Genomic DNA, 15,320 nt, shown 5'->3' with positions numbered 1-15,320 from the left:
CAAGGCCAGTGAGTTGATCCTAGACCCTAGATCACTCAGTGCAAACCCCACATACCTTGCACAGTGTCCTCACTAAAGTACAGCCCAAGCATCTGAGCAAAGGCCAGACAGCTCAGACTCCAGTGTACACTCCTGATGCCCCAGGATACACTGACAAGGTTCACAGCTCTGAATCCTGCCGTTCTGTCATCAGTCTTCCAGGATTCAGAGAGGGGGGGAGAGAAGGGTGCTTAACCCAGATGTTGAGTTTTTTCTCATAGATGGCTGCAGGTCTGCTGGAGAAGACAGACGGTTATGCACTGGATATACAGTGGTCAGTGGCGCACATGAGGCAGTACAAGCAGAACCACACAGGTCAGCGCAGAAGGTGAAGCGATGGCACTCAGGGAAGCGCTACAGCTGGTGGAAGGTAAAAGGGGAAATATCTATACTCAAGGTATAGTCTTGGGGTCTAAACATGACTATGAACCCATATGGAAGGCTAGAGATTTCCTCACCTCTGCAGGGACCCTCTTAAAGCATGGCACGCTGATTAATGAGCTAATGAATGCTCTTTTACTTCCACAAGAGGTGGGGATAGAAAAATTAATAGCACACACAATTTGGTAACTCCACAAGCCAAGGGCAAGTATGTGGCTGACGGGATGGCGAAGGCAGCTGCACAGATGGAACCCAGAGACTGTCCTGAAGTCTCAGCGGTGAGTTCTGAGCTAAAAGTTTGATCCACAGGTCCTGCACTCAACAGTAAGTCAAGTAGCCCATGGACACACACATATCCAAAATGGCCAAACTAGTGCTCATAAACCGCTGGTGGTCCCGGGCGTTACTTCCCCTGTCACTAGACTAGTGCAAGCCTTTATAGTCAGTGCCCGCCGCAACCCAGGTAAGGTGGTAAAGACCCCACAGAAGGTGACACCCAAGCTGCTGTATCTCTTCCAAAGACTGCAGATGGATTTTATCCAGCTACCGAAAAGTGGTACGTAGGAATACGTGCTTGTGTGCATTGATCTCTTTCCAGGGTGGCCAGAAGCTTTTCTCATGACCAAGGCTACTGCCAGAGCTGCAGCCAAGAAGTTGGTGAGTGAGAGTTTTCCGCAGGTTTTGACTTCCAGAGATCATAGAGTCCGGTCGCAGAACCCACTTCACTGGACAGGTAAAGACTCAAACCTTGTCCCTCCTGGGTGTAGAACAGTTCCTGCACACCCCTTACCTTTCCCAAGTTAGTGGTGGGGTTGAGATACTTTAAACGGCACTCTTAAGAGATCCGGGAGGCCATGGAAGTAACAGGGAAACCGAGTGCTTTAGTGCTGCCTACCATTCAGTTAGGACTACCTCCACCAAAAAGATGGGATTGTCCCCCTTTGAAGTATTTTTTGGATGTGTACCCAGACTAGGCCTCTACTTCCCACAGACCCTATAGCAGATGGCAGGAAACCAGGTGGAACATGACACACAGTTGAGCCAGGCCTTGAAAAAGGTCCGCAAAAGTGTTTCTGATTCCTTTTTCAAATCCAGACAGAGACCTCAGGACGCATAATCTGAAACCTGGAGACTACGTAGTGGTAAAGAGACACCAGAGAGAGTCTGGAGCCTCGCTACGACGGTCCTTTCCAGGTCCTGCTGACCAGTGCCACGTCTGTGAAGCTAGAGGGAAGTCAGCATGCTTCCACGCTTTCTATTGCAAACTTATTCTTCTTGCTAGCTGGTCTCTTCTGACTGACTGCATGCTCAGGGACACCCCAACCATGACTATCACTATAACTATAGGACTAACTGTATGCTCAGGGACACCCCAACCATGACTATCACTGTATCTATAGGACTGACTGTATGCTCAGGGACACCCCAACCATGACTATTCAATGTAACTATACTGCTGACCAGGATGCCCCCAGGGTAGGAGACTTTACCTGCGGTTGGTGCAACAGGGAAATGACCTTCTTTAACATTGACAGCACAGGTAACCCTGTATTAGCAGTGTCTGATGTGTACTGGATTGGTGGGGATAGGAGAGTCAGGTCAGGCCTAGAGGCTGGGAAGGTGAATGTACGGTGATAACATTTGTGCATCCCCAGGAATAAGGTTGATCAGACACATAAGAAAAGGTAGAGAATCCGAAAGGATTCTGGAAGTCTAAGAGAGAAGCGCCTAGATGACAACGTTTATATAGATACAGTGGAAGCACCAAGGGGGGTCCCAGAAGAGTACAAGGCCCACAATCAGATATGGGCAGGACCAGAGTCCATTATTCCCCAGATAGCTATGAGCAAAGATGTTGATTGTTAACTGTTTTTATTGTAATCAACAGAGATTTGTGAATTATATCGGAGATGCTTTCCAGAACCGCATGGCTTTGGACATGATCCTTGCTGAGAAGGGAGGAATCTGTAAGATGGTGGGAGTGGCTTGTCCGCATATACATCCCAGATGACATCGCCCCCTATGGATCCATTACTCATGCTCTTGAAGAGATTGAAGGACTGTCCAGGGAACTCAAGAGAAACTCTGGAGTGGACACTTTGCCCTTCACTTTGTGGCTGGGGGATTGGAAGGGTTTCCTGTAAGTGGGGGTAATAATGGGGATTGTGATTTTGCTCTTGTCACTTATTGCGTGTTGTGTGGTCCCCCTCATCAAGTCCACCATTTCCCAGATGTCCGTCCAGGCGGTAAGAACCACAACAGGAGAAGTGCCCGGAGCGGAGGATGATGCTGCCTGTTGGAGAACCAGCCTGTTTACAAATGTATGAACTATAGAACTCAGTGATGTGACACAGGCCTGTAACCCCTGAGTGACTGGCCTCCAGGGGATCTGGTGAAGAGTTAACAGGTCCAGCAGGTAAGGGCTTAGCCTACCTGTGGGTACCTGGAGCTTGAGGAGGTCTCTCAGGATGGAGTTACAGGCCAGCAAAGCTCAAAGGGGGGGATTGTTAAGGAGATTGCACTGGTTTTGGACGCCATCTTGACTTAAGAAATCCCAGAATAAGGGACTGTCCTCCATTTTAAGTATTAGCCAAGGGTCATGCTGGGGGTCAAGGCACTGTCCAGTTCAAACTTCATTTTATGTAACGTGTTTGCTCGCTTGTCAGCTAATTCCCTTTGACATTTAATGAGAAGCCAGTCTGTCCTTCATCTTTAGTTCAATATTCTGGAGACAGTTTATCTCTTTCTTCTCAGGAAATTAGTATAAACAATATCGCTTATCTGTGTACAAGATCCCTGAGAACTGAGCACAATTAATTAACTTTTTGTAGAATGTATTAGAGAGCAGTTGTAGTACATTTAAACTAAGCCTATAGCATCCAAGCACCTTATCTCCTTGTCACGCCTACCAATGCTGATTTTTCTGTCTTTTTATACATGCAGCTTTGATTAAAGGGGAGAAGATCTTTACATACACTAAGAAACTGATGTGTCTTGGTTTTATGTTCAAGCTCCGGGGCAGTCATTAAATATTTAATTTGAGGTCACTGTACAACATGAAGGGCGGTTAAGGCCTTGATAAAAATCTCTAACACAGACTATTTAATTTCCCCTTTAGTGCCCTTCATCTCCCCCTCTTATATTGTGCCCCCAGCTCCCCCTCATATTAAAGCCCCCTCTTATGGTGCCTCCCCAGCAGCTTCCACTTCCCCTACTCACCTTTCCTAGTTCCTCGCAGCTCCTCTCTCCTCCCCTTCTGCCGTAGGTAGCAGTGAATCCGTCAGGCAGGAATGACATCGTCAGATGGTGCATGTTGCCTCTGCTACACAGAGTAGAGTCAGTAAATGGAGATCCCTGCTCTATGCACTGTAATCAAGTTAGGCCATATACTTATCAAGAACCTTCTGCCAAGTAAACACCTTCTGACTGATAGCTAGTAGCTAAACTTTAATGCTATGTATTTATATTGATTATTAATGAAATTAAGAAGAAATATATAAATGATTGAAAATTAAGTCCAGGTCTACTTTTATATGTTTATTTCCAGTATAACAAGCACAACCACTAGATAGTATACTGTCCTGTCTTTCTATGTGTTACATTATGCAGCTGTTTTTTAGTGCGCTTGGTGCCCTACAATTGACTCAGCAGTTCTGATATCAAGAGAAAGACCCTAACATTTGCCACTGATAACCTACCATAAGGATTGGTAACCAATTGTAGATTCTCAGAAAACGTCTTTAAATTCACTTAATGCTCTTTGGAGTGTTGGAGGAAACCAAAATACCTAGAGGAAACCCCCAGAAATATGAGAAGGACATACAAAGTGTGGTTATCTTTCCTAGGTGATACAAATGGGAAAAAAGGGAAAGAGGGTTAAAAGTAATGAATGTCTCTCCAAAGAAAGAATAATACTAATATTAAAATACGACATTAAATAGTGATCAAGTAGTTATCTCTTACATTAGGGATAAGGATGCTCCTTGCAAGAGTTTAGAATCTAATATATATTTTTGAAGTATTTTGGATCGCTGTCTCTTTGGATCAAGTGCTTGTCTTTTAAAGGAAAACACAGTAGAAGCTGATTTTGTGACATGAAGGCGAATGGCCCATACATGGTATAGACCAGGTATGATTAGCAAATGACTACAAGACTCCCTGATGTACTCCCATGTGTGACCCACCCTCCACTAAGCGATATATGATCCATGGTGTAGATTTCACCAATGTCACACACATCTCCTGCAGCAGCATGTCTGACCTGTGCCCACAGATGCAATGCCTCTCCTTAGAAACTTCTAATGGCCAGTATGACACAGACCTGGATACTGATGGTAAGTGGCTGGAACACCTGCTGGGACCTGACTTTGACATGTTGTACATTAGTTGATGAATTCACCTCCAATTTTAATCCTCTTGTTAAGAATAATCTATGTGTTCAAACAAGCCACCGAGGATGCATTTGGTTGAAATGTTCCACATAATGTACATCATACAGAATATTAATCTCTATAATGTAAACAAGGGTATTTAGTCAGAATAAAAGGGAGTAAAAGAAAGGTCTGTCTCAACTGGCAGAGTATCTCTGTCAAGCAAATCCAAGAACTTATGGGGACCACATAGTTAAAAGCAGAGGGAAAATTGATGCCTGATATTTTAATCTATGGGGTCAAATACAGAGAGTACCCACAATGCAATGTACAATTAAATATGTAGCCTCATGGAGCAGACATAGAGTTATATTCCATAACCTGGAGAGATGCCACAATTTAGGATACTTTTTCTTTTTTAAAATTACATGCAGATGAAGCGTCACAACATCCATCAGGGTTAGAGCAGACTCCCACAGGGTCTGCCAGTGGGGAGGATGTCTACAAGCAGGCATGCAATGAAGTGGGGGTTGTTCCCACATCCTACTTTATCCGGCACATGAGCCAGACACGTATGAATCTGAAGCATCATGGCCTGGGGCCTCGTGGAGCCCATGCTTTGGCAGTGGCCCTAAAGGTAAGCGTTGCTACACATTTTTTATGGAGAAAAAGTTGACTGTACAAATAAAATAAGAGCCATTTTTTTCTGTATTTCAGACTAACACAAGCATTATCCATCTCAATTTGGAGGACAATTGGATTGAGGCTGTGGGACTGATACACCTGGTACAGGTGCTAAGAGAGAACAACACAATCCAGGAGCTGGTAAGAAAGTGATCGGCTGTGTATGTATATGATAAGGCTAGCAAGTATACTCAGACCTGTGTTCTTTTTACCTCCAGGACCTCACCAACAACCATCTTGGTGTGAAGGGCTCAGATGTGCTTTCTAGGATTTTAATGGACAATCTCTCCCTCAGCAGCCTCACTCTAGCTCGTAAGTGAATGCTCCAACCCCTCTGTAATATGCTGTAATCTACTACAGGTGGAACACCCCTGTTATGGGTGGTCCCGCGACCCATATCTCGGGTCGCGGGCTCACCTGTACCTCTCACCCCACGCCAGCATGCCGCAGGCTCCTGCTCCGGCTTCTGCGCTCCCCGCCACGGCTGCTCCATCATCTTCGACTCCTAGGGCGCGCGCGGACCGGCTTCTGCAGATTTAAAGGGCCAGCGCGCAATTAATTGGCACTGGCCATTCCAGGTAATCTATTTAATCCTGCCCCTTCCTGTGATCCCTGCCGGATCTTTGTGCTTAGTGCCCTAGAGAAAGCTTGTTTATGCCGTGTGCTATTTCTGTGTATTCCCGTTGTGACCCCGGTTCTGCCTTTGACTTCGCTCCTTTGCCGCCTGCCTTGACCTATTGCTACGTCTCTAACGCCGATCCTGTGCTGCCTATCCTGACCTCCAGCCGGTCCCTGACTATGAGGCTGCCTGCCGTTTCTGTACCTCGACCTTGGCTGCCACTGCGGACAAGTCATGCCCGTGGAACGACCTGGTGGTACCACGCCGCAGCTTGTCTAACCCGCTTTGTGGCGGGCTCTGGTGAAAACCGGGTACCACTTAGACTCCGGTCCCAGGTAGTGGCTTGTGTCATCATCCGCAGTGGTCCAGAGGATCCACAACCTTGAAGCCTGATAACCCCTACAGTGAAGGTCTGTTTCAAACTGCATTACCCAATGTGCAACATCCCCCACCGGGGCCTAGACTTTTCTTGGGGGCTGGAGGCAGCCGGGGGCCCAGAATTCCAGAGTGGCTGGCGGTTGCGGCCTAGGCACGCTGATGTCACGGTGCTTGGTATGGGGACCCCGGAGGGCTGTATCAGGGATCAGACGGAGGCAACATTGTTCAAAATAAATTATGGTTCTTTATCGAACAACAGCAGGCAACGGGCCTGAATGGTCTCAGAACAGATTGAGGTTGCTGGAGTGGTCATGGAGAGGAGTCCTCAGGAATATGGCACCAGCCTGGAAGTAGATGCAGGCTGGGATGGAGCTGTGTCCAAACTGTGAAAGCTGCAGCTCTGGATTGGAGTCTCGTGACTCTGGTCTTGGGATTAGCCAAGTGTCAGCACTGATGGTGTACTGACACTGTCTCTCTGTCCCTGTAGGCTGGAAAAGTGAAGAAATCAGGCGATACCTTTTTGAGGCTAACTGAGTATATTTGATGGTGAGCTTTCGAGAATACTAGTTCTCTTCGTCAAACATGATGTTATGCATGAAACAGAAAATTCACAGCATTTTATACACACTAAACAGCTGGAATCAGACTAAGCGGTCTGCCCCTGCTCATGTGGTAAGGGCTTCTGCTCAAACACCTTGTGGTAAAAAAAACCTCTAGCCCCTCCCTGTCCAGGGGTTTTATTATCCTGGTCAGGTGGTGGCTAATTCTCCAATCGCACTCCAGTTTACATGGTGAAACACAATTGTTTGGAAACTCACACCCAATTAACCATTGAATCTACAGCTTCTAATTACCTGAGACTTACTGCATTATCCCTTAATGAGTTGATCAGACTCACTAGATGGGTCCTAACAGGTAGAGAGCCTTATTCGCAACTGCCCCCTTGCCTATAGATTGGCAGGGGTGTTGCAAATGCATATCTAGAGAAACTACAATTCCCAATGTGCCCTCATGTAAAGGATGCTACCTACAGCAGATTGAAGATTATTAATGGCATCATCCAGAAAATCAACTTTGAAGGGATATGTAAATTGGTTGTATAAAGTCACAGAGGAGGCTGCTGTGATTCACATCACGGACCAGATAGGAGAACTGGTAACTAATGTTCATGGGCATCAATTTACACACCCATTTTAAATCTCATTTGAAATTTTATTTTCTTGATAGTGCCACCACACTGGGCCATAAAAGGAAAATGATCTGGAAGGTGTTTTGATGGTTTTATCCACATACAAATGTGTTTAGTATGTTGGAAGTGACATGGAAACTGCAGGATAGACTCAATTAACACAGAATATACTCCCAATTGCAGTGTAACTTTAACTTCCTACTGTTCATTAAGGATAATCAGTGAGCTATTGTAAAAGATTTGCACATCTCCAGCACCTCAATAACAAAATCCCTTCAGTCAGAGTGGGGGCACGGGAAAATAGAATTAGCCTTCATGCCTATGATGTAGCGTTGTATATGGCTAACCCTGCTGCCACCCTTCCCAGGGCCATCTCAATTATAAATAGGTTTGGTGACTTCTCAGTCCTCCTCATTAACTGGGATAAGTCATTTCTTATGCCACTACGTAGGGAGGGTTATGGTTGGGGTCCTGAGTTCTGCGGCCTTCAAATAGTGGAAAGATTTCAATACCTGGGTGTACATATTGTACGGGACATCTCCCGTTTCTTCTCTCTTAATATAGCCCCTTTGGTGACTTAACTAAAAGATAAGGTAAATACTTGGAGGCTCCTGCCTGTGTCTGTGGCTGGACGCATATATTTACTTAAAATGATTGCATTGCCTAAATTGTTGTACACCCTAGAGCATGCAGATATCCCAGTGGCAGCTGGACTCTTTGTTCACCTCATTCATCTGGGGGAGTGGGCGTGCTAAACTCCGTCTGTCCACTTTGCGTCGCCCTAAGGCACAGGCGGGGGCTGCTTTGCCGGATCCCTTCTTGTATTACCTGGCGGGTCAGCTTCGCTATCTCCGTAGTTGGGTGTCACCTGGGCAGATGCCAGACGCTGAAAGCCACCTTGCCCGGTTCCTCCACCTACGCTCCCTGTGGCCAGTATTGGAGCCTGTTGATTATAAGCCTAACCACCTTCTTCCTTTGCATAGGCTGGCCAGACAGGTTTGGTCTCATGCCAAGAAACTATCAGCTGCACTGGGCACCCTTGTTCATGTTCCCCTCTGGTCCCACCCAGGTTTGCTCCATCTCTCAGATTTGCAAGATGGTTCATACTGGACCGCCAAGGGTCTAGTGAACATTGCTCAACTTCTTGGGGAGGATGGGGAGGCTCTCTCTGTGGAGGCAATTAGATCCGCTTTTGATGTTCCAAATAGGGAAGTCTATCGTTGCCTACAGCTAAGGCACGCTTTTCTGGCTCAGTTCCCCTCCGACAGAGACTGCTTTCTCCTCATTCCCACTGATTGGAATTCTACGCTCTCAGGGTCCTAGAGGCCTGGTTTCTGTTATCTATACCCACCTCCTCTCTGAGCTGTTGGAGGGTCCCCCTCTGCCAGAGCCCGATGGGAGGCTCTCATTCCCTCACTATCGGATGAAGACTGGGGGGCGGCCCAGGAGTCTCACACATCGGTTTCTCCGGCAGCCAATAATAAACTAATTCAGTTGTTCATCATCCATCAATGCTATATCACTCCAGTCAGACTGTTTCATATGCATAGATTGCCGAACTCTAGATGTCACAGATGTCATGTGGACAGGGCAGATTTCATCCACCTAATATGGACTTGTGATTATATAGCCGTATTCTGGACAGAAGTAGTTTCTCTGCTGTCTACTATCCTGAATAAACCGGTCCCTACCTCGCCGGCCCTATGGCTGTTGGGAATTACCCGGGAGGATGACTGGTCCCATTATGAAGCTATTTTCTTGAAGAAAGCTCTGTTTTTGGCCCGTAAGGCCATTGCCATACGCTGGATGGCTGATCGCTCTCCTACTGTCTCTCAGTGGAAGAAATTCGTTAATCTGACTCTACCTTACGAGAATATAGTTTACAAACATCGCGGCTGCCCGGATAAGTTCCGAAAAGTGTGGGGCTCTTGGTGCTCTTTCCCAGATACCCTTTTTAATGTTCGCAGTCTGAGAGAGTCTCTTGTCCCTTTTCAGTGAATGCAATACTCGATGGAGGTTATATTATTATAATTTTACATATTACAGTTGGTCACCCTTCCTGCACTCCTCTGTGCACTGTCAACAGGAGGGATTCCTTGCTCTCCAGAAATAGGGTGGTGGGTTACCTTGTTGCCTAACCATTGTTACTACCTTTTATTTAACTCCATTTCTCTCTTGACACCTCTCGACCAGGTTGGTTACTGTTCTATGTCTGGGTTGGGGTTTACTGGATCGCTGTTTTTGTACAGATTTTATCACAGATGGTTGTGTAAAGATATATGTTGTTATATCTGATGTACCTCAGCTAATGATCCTTGTTTTGTGATGCTGCACCATTTAATTTCTGTGCCAATAAAGCGATTTAAAAAAAGAAAAAAAAAATGCCGTCACAATGCCCCAATAACAGATCTTGATAGTTTCAGTAACCCACTGAGCCATATTTTAGACTGCAGTATAATAAATTCCCAATCAAGTACCCTAATAAAAAGAGACCTATGTAATGTATTTTGATGATGTCATTGGTCAGGTGTCACCCCAAATGCTTGCGCTGATTTAAACGACATCTACCACCATGATGAAGACTGTAAACCAACCACACTTACATACTGGTTGTTAGGATCAGTGGATCCTCTGGACCACCGCGGGAGATGTAACTAGCCAACACCCGGAACCGGAGCCTAGCACCTGGTTTTCACCAGAGCCCGCCGCAAAGCAGGTTGGACTTGCTGCGGCAGGATACCACTAGGTCGTTCCCAGGCGTGACTAGCCCACGGTGGCAGCCGAGGTCGAGGTACCTTAGCGAATGACAAACTCGTAGTCGGGTCCAGGCACAGGGTCAGGGCAGGCGGCAGAGATGCAACGTCAGGTTCAAGTCCGGGGTCAGCAACAGGAGGTCCAGGCAGGAGGGAACGGGAACACAGGCACAAAGCAACAGGGAGGAACACAGGTAACACGGCAACACAGGAATCAGGAATGGGAACACACAGGAATACACTGGAACGCAGGAATACAGGAATACGCAGGAATACAGGAATACGCAGGAACACAGCAATACTCGCTAGGAAGCTTTCTCTAAGGCTAAGAGGCACAAAGATCCGGCAGGGAATGATGGGAAACAAAGGGTTATATACAAAACAGGAAATGACCAATACTAATCACCTGTGCGCTGGCCCTTTAAATCTTGAGACAGTGCCGCGCGCGCGCCCTAGGGAGCGGGGCCGCGCGCAAGACCTAGTCCGGACGGGAGCAGGAGCCAGGAGAGGTGAGTGCACCGGAGTGGGACCGGGGCAGCGGAGGGAGGCACGGGTGCACCCGCGATCCGCGATATGGATAACGGGGGTGCCCGCAACGGAGGCACGGGTGCACCCGCGATCCGTGGTATGGATCGCGGGGGTACCCGTGACAGTACCCCCCACCCTCGGCGTCCCCCTCTTCTTCTTGGTCCCAAGAAACCCAAAAATATTCTCTTCAGGCTCCCAGGATCTCTCCTCAGGCCCGAACCCCTTCCAATCTACAAGGAAGAACCACTTACCCCTTACGAGCTTCATGTCCAGAACCTCCTTGACTTCATATACATCTGGAGAATCAGCCTCAGGAGCCGGAGGAGGGGATTGCTGGGTGAAGCGGTTCAAGACGACTGGCTTCAGGAGGGATACATGAAAGGAGTTCGGGATGCGCATAGATGGAGGAAGGCGGAGCTTGTATGCCACTTGATTAATGCGCTTGATTACCTCAAAGGGGCCAAGGAACCGGGGCCCAAGTTTATAGCTGGGTATCTTAAGCCGGACGTATCTGGAGGATAGCCATACTTTGTCACCAGGGGAGAAGACAGGAGGAGCTCGACGTCTTTTATCAGCCTGGGTCTTGGTACGGTCTGAAGCTTGTAGAAGGGACTGGCGGGTCTGGTCCCAAACAGCCTTGAGATCCTGCACCAGATCCTCCACCGCAGGGACAACAGAGGGAGTAGACAGCGGGAGAGGTGGGCGAGGAATACGTCCATAGACCACGAAGAACGGAGCCGAACCAGTAGATCCCGAGTCCAGAGAATTGTAAGAGAACTCAGCCCAAGGTAGAAGGTCAGTCCAATTGTCTTGACGGGCTGAGACGAAGTGGCGCAAGTAGCAGCCCAAAGTCTGGTTCACCCTTTCTACTTGACCATTCAACTGAGGGTGGTAAGCAGAAGAAAAGTCAAGGATGACCTGCAGTTGGTTACATAAAGAACGCCAGAATTTAGAGACAAACTGGACTCCTCGATCGGACACAATGTGAAGCGGAAGGCCATGCAGACGGAAGATATGTTTGAAGAACAAACTGGCAAGCTGTGGTGAAGACGGAAGACCTGGAAGGGGAACAAAATGGGACATTTTGGAAAACCGGTCCGTCACCACCCAGATAAGAGTATTGCCCGAGGAGACAGGCAGATCAGTAACAAAGTCCATTGCCACGTGAGACCACGGGCAACTGGGTATCGGCAACGGGAGTAACAGTCCAGCCGGTTTGAGACGAGAGGCTTTATTGCGGGCACAGGAGGAGCAGGATCCCACAAACTCCCGAACATCTTTGACCAGGTCTGGCCACCAGTAATAGCGGGAGATGAGGGCCAAGGAGCGTTGCACCCCAGGGTGCCCAGCCAGACGAGAAGAATGTCCCCAAGACAGAATCCTCTTCCTAAGAGCAGGTCTAACATACGTCTTGCCAGGAGGCAGCTGCCGAAGGTCCACCGGAGCTGCAACAACAAGCTGATCAGGAGAAATTATGTGCCGAGGAACTGGTTCATCTCCAACAACATCTGACGAACGGGACAGAGCATCAGCCTTGACATTCTTGTCTGCCGGACGAAAATGAATCAGCAAGTCAAAGCGGGAGAAGAACAAAGACCACCGGGCTTGCCTGGGATTCAGGCGATGGGCTGTCTGGAGGTACAGAAGATTCTTGTGGTCAGTGTACACACAAACAGGATGGAGAGCTCCCTCCAGAAGATACCGCCATTCTTCAAGAGCAAGTTTGATAGGCTAATAGTTCTCTGTCTCCAATGGAATAATTTCTCTCAGCTGGGGAAAAAGTGTTGGAAAAGAAACCGCAAGTCAAAGTTCGGCCATTGGGCCCTTTCTGAGTGAGCACCGCTCCAGCTCCTATGGAGGATGCGTCCACCTCCAGAAGAAAGGGTTTGTCCGTATCTGGCCTAGAGAGTACGGGAGCCGAGGAGAAAGCAGACTTTAACTTGGAGAAGGCTATTTCAGCAGCTGGAGACCAGGCACGTGGATTGGCACCCTTCTTGGTGAGCGCCACGATGGGGGACACCAGAGTGGAGAAATGGGGAATAAACTGACGGTAATAGTTCGCAAACCCCAGGAACCTCTGTATGGCTCGGAGACCCTCTGGACGTGGCCACTGAAGAACTGCAGACAGCTTCGCGGGGTCCATCTGGAGGCCTCTGTCGGAAATTATGTAACCGACGAAGGGAAGGCAGTGCTGGTGAAACAGGCATTTTTCTAACTTGGCATAGAGGTGATTGGCACGAAGTCGACCTAGAACTTGTCGTACGTGTGCCTGGTGGGACTCAAGGTCTGGAGAGTACACCAAGATGTCTTCGAGGTAGACCACGACACAAGTATAAAGAAGGTCCCGAAAAATGTCGTTCACAAACTCCTGAAAAACAGCAGGGGCATTACACAGTCCAAAGGGCATCACTAGATACTCAAAGTGCCCGTCACGGGTGTTAAACGCCGTCTTCCACTCATCACCTTTGCGGATCCGGATGAGATTGTAAGCACCACGGAGGTCCAGCTTGGAGAACACCTTGGAACCACGTAGGCGATCAAAGAGTTCTGTAATCAACGGCAGGGGGTAACGGTTTTTTACCGTGATCTTATTCAGCCCACGATAGTCTATACAGGGACGTAGGGAGCCGTCTTTCTTGGTAACGAAGAAGAAACCTGCGCCAGCCGGAGAGGAGGACTTGCGTATAAAACCCCTCTGCAGATTCTCCTTGATGTAGTCGGACATGGCTAGAGACTCAGGTACAGAAAGAGGATAAACACGACCTCTGGGAGGAGTGGCGCCAGGAAGAAGATCCACAGGGCAATCATAGGGAAGATGTGGTGGTAGAATCTCCGCCTGCTTCTTGGAGAAAACATCCGAAAAGTCCCGATAACAAGCTGGCAGACCCTCCAGAGACTTGGGAGCCAGAGTCGAAGTCCTCACAGGTAGCGGACGGGGAATCTGCATACAACGTGAAGCACAGTTCGGTCCCCAACGGAGGATATGCCCGGAGGACCAGTCCAGTACAGGGGCATGAAGCTGCAACCAGGGGAGACCCAGCAGTAGAGCAGATGTGCTCTGGGGCAGCACAAAAAAAAAAGTCTCTCTTGATGTAGGGCACCAACTTGCAGAAGCAGGGGCTCCGTGTGAAACCAGATGGGCACGGAGAGAATCTGACCATTGACCGAGGCAATAGACAATGGCTTCTCGAGACGAACCACCGGGAAGTGATGCCGAGAGACCAAGGCTGCATCCACGAAGTTCGCTGTAGAGCCCGAGTCCAGGAAGGCAGTAACCTGGATCTGGGTACCGGTGCCAACGCTGAGGAGCACGGGAAGAGTCAGACGTGGAGAAGCTGTACTTACACCTAGGGACGCTTCTCCCAAGAAGCCTAGGTGCTGGCGTTTCCCGGATGTTGAGGACGGACAGGACAGGAACCGATGAAATGCTCTGGGCTGGCACAGTACAGACAGAGGTTCTCCTGTCGGCGTCTTGAACGCTCTTGTAGAGTGAGCCGGGTTCGGTCAACCTGCATGGGTTCCTCAGCAGAAGATTCAGGCGGGCCCTGGAGCGGCCTTTGGAAGACTGGCACCAGGCGAGGAATGCGTCTAACACGGCCTTGGGGATACTCGGAGCGTAGTTCCTCAGCTCGCTCCTTAAACCGAAGATCAATTCGAGTGGCCAAGGTGATGAGGTCACTCAGAGTAGATGGAAGATCCCGAGCTGCCAGTGCGTCCTTGACCTGCGCAGAGAGCCCTTTCTTAAATGTAGCAATGAAGGCTGCATCGTTCCACGCAAGTTCAGAAGCCAGGGTGCGGAATTGAACTGCGTACTCTCCCACCGATGAGTTGCCCTGATGCAAGTTCAACAATGCAGACTCCGCAGAGGAGGCCCGTGCTGGTTCCTCGAAGACTGACCGGAACTCTGACAGAAACACAGTGAGGCTAGACACAACCGGGTCATCTCTGTCCCAAAGCGGAGTAGCCCAGGCCAGGGCTTTCCCGGAAAGAAGGCTGAGGACAAATGCCACCTTGGACCGCTCTGTGACAAATTGCGACGGCATGAGTTCTATGTGCAGGGAGCACTGGGTTATGAAGCCCCTGCACATCTTTGGATCTCCATCATACTTGCCGGGCAAAGAGAGGCGTAGCCTGGGTTCAGCAGCAGGAAGATAAGCAGGGGTAGCAGGGGTCGCAGCGGCCGCCTCAGGAGACTGTTGCTGATGTTGGGTAGCAAGTAGTTGTTGGAGCATGGCGGTGACTTGCTCTAGCTGATTCCGCTGTGCTGCAATCTGCCGGGACTGGTGGATCACGATGGTGGCGAGATCAGGCTGACTGGGAGAAGGAGCCTCGGCGGGATCCATGGCCGGATCTTACTGTTAGGATCAGTGGATCCTCTG

At 48.8% G+C, this 15,320-nt stretch overlaps 1 protein-coding gene across 2 annotated transcripts in view; it reads left to right on the top strand.

Annotated features, from left to right (window-relative positions):
• The first annotated feature begins 530 nt into the window (after positions 1 to 530).
• The window catches only part of LRRC74A (leucine rich repeat containing 74A), a 32,219-nt gene continuing 17,429 nt past the window's right edge, over positions 531 to 15,320 (top strand). The window contains exons 1-4 of one of the 2 annotated variants that reach the window (XM_072116808.1): positions 531 to 2,560; positions 5,225 to 5,427; positions 5,508 to 5,615; positions 5,693 to 5,786. In XM_072116808.1, coding sequence (XP_071972909.1) covers positions 2,428 to 2,560; positions 5,225 to 5,427; positions 5,508 to 5,615; positions 5,693 to 5,786 — 538 coding nt within the window. In that variant the 5' untranslated portion in view covers positions 531 to 2,427. Of the gene's footprint in view, positions 2,561 to 3,507; positions 4,755 to 5,224; positions 5,428 to 5,507; positions 5,616 to 5,692; positions 5,787 to 15,320 lie in introns of those variants that run through there. The other variant, XM_072116807.1, reaches the window with a different exon arrangement.

Source organism: Engystomops pustulosus, chromosome 7, assembly GCF_040894005.1.
Source record: "Engystomops pustulosus chromosome 7, aEngPut4.maternal, whole genome shotgun sequence".
Lineage (NCBI taxonomy): Eukaryota > Metazoa > Chordata > Amphibia > Anura > Leptodactylidae > Engystomops > Engystomops pustulosus.
The sequence above is the reverse complement of the archived record's forward strand: the minus strand, read 5'-3'. Positions and strand labels throughout refer to the sequence as shown.